Source organism: Chiloscyllium plagiosum, chromosome 42 (assembly GCF_004010195.1).
Source record: "Chiloscyllium plagiosum isolate BGI_BamShark_2017 chromosome 42, ASM401019v2, whole genome shotgun sequence".
Taxonomy (NCBI): Eukaryota; Metazoa; Chordata; class Chondrichthyes; order Orectolobiformes; family Hemiscylliidae; genus Chiloscyllium; species Chiloscyllium plagiosum.
Window position 1 is genome coordinate 16,763,082 of NC_057751.1, and position 926 is coordinate 16,764,007.

Genomic DNA, 926 nt, shown 5'->3' on the forward strand with positions numbered 1-926 from the left:
TAGGACCGGCTGGGGTTTTATTAGCCAAAGCAAAAAGAGAAAATCCGACAACGCTGCGGGAAGGGATAGAAGCACTGCCTCAGGGCGTGGCACAGGCTTTGGAGCGGGTACTGATCCGACAGGATAAAACTTGCAGGGGAGTAACCGCAGGAGGATAGGACCGGCTGGGGTTTTATTAGCCAAAGCAAAAAGAGAAAATCCGACAACGCTGCGGGAAGGGATAGAAGCAGTTAACGTTTCCGGAGACTCGTCTGTGGAACATTCCAGCAGGGGAGATGCCTGTCGATATGTCAACGCACCCAAGCTTACCAACCGGTTCGAATGACGAACTACCGCGCCAACATGCTCTATAAGCATGATGCTGAGGCTGTTAGGTTGGGCAGCCAACTGTGCATTTTCAGCGTGTTGGCACCTCAGCGCCGGCTAATCATTATTCTCTTTAACTTGACCCACTGGTCGCCAGCCAATGACCTTCATCCAAGTGTCACTCCACCCCTCGGAGCTGCTGGAATGCAAGGCGTGACCTCTTCTGCGGCCAAGGGACAGGCCGAGGGAACTTTGGCAGGCGTCCCGTCACTGTGAGTCTGCACGAACACCAGGCCAGGCCCAGGACATTGTTTCCAAACCCGGCCACTGCTCACCTCAGGTGGGTCAGCTGTACGGACTCCTGAGGGAGGCCAGTCAGCCCACTGCCCCCCACCTTGCCGGCTCTCCGAGAGAGAGAGAGAGCAGCCCCCTTCAACTCATCCCTGCAGCATCCAAGCTCAGGGCATAACAGGGAGAAGTTAAAAATCGCACACAACACCAGGTTATAGGTTTAATTGGAAGCTATGGGAGCACTGCTCCTTCATCACATACACTCACACACACATGTACACTCACTCTTACACCCACACATACACCCACCCACACACTCACTCACTCAC

General features: G+C 54.4%; 1 protein-coding gene across 1 annotated transcript in view; it reads left to right on the forward strand.

Annotated features, from left to right (window-relative positions):
* Nucleotides 1–321: 321 nt before the first annotated feature.
* The window catches only part of LOC122542987 (S-adenosylmethionine synthase-like), a 48,950-nt gene continuing 48,345 nt past the window's right edge, over nt 322–926 (forward strand). Inside the window, exon 1 of the mRNA XM_043681132.1 lies at nt 322–578. Within this exon, the coding sequence (XP_043537067.1) occupies nt 322–578 (257 nt within the window). The remainder of the gene's footprint in view (nt 579–926) is intronic.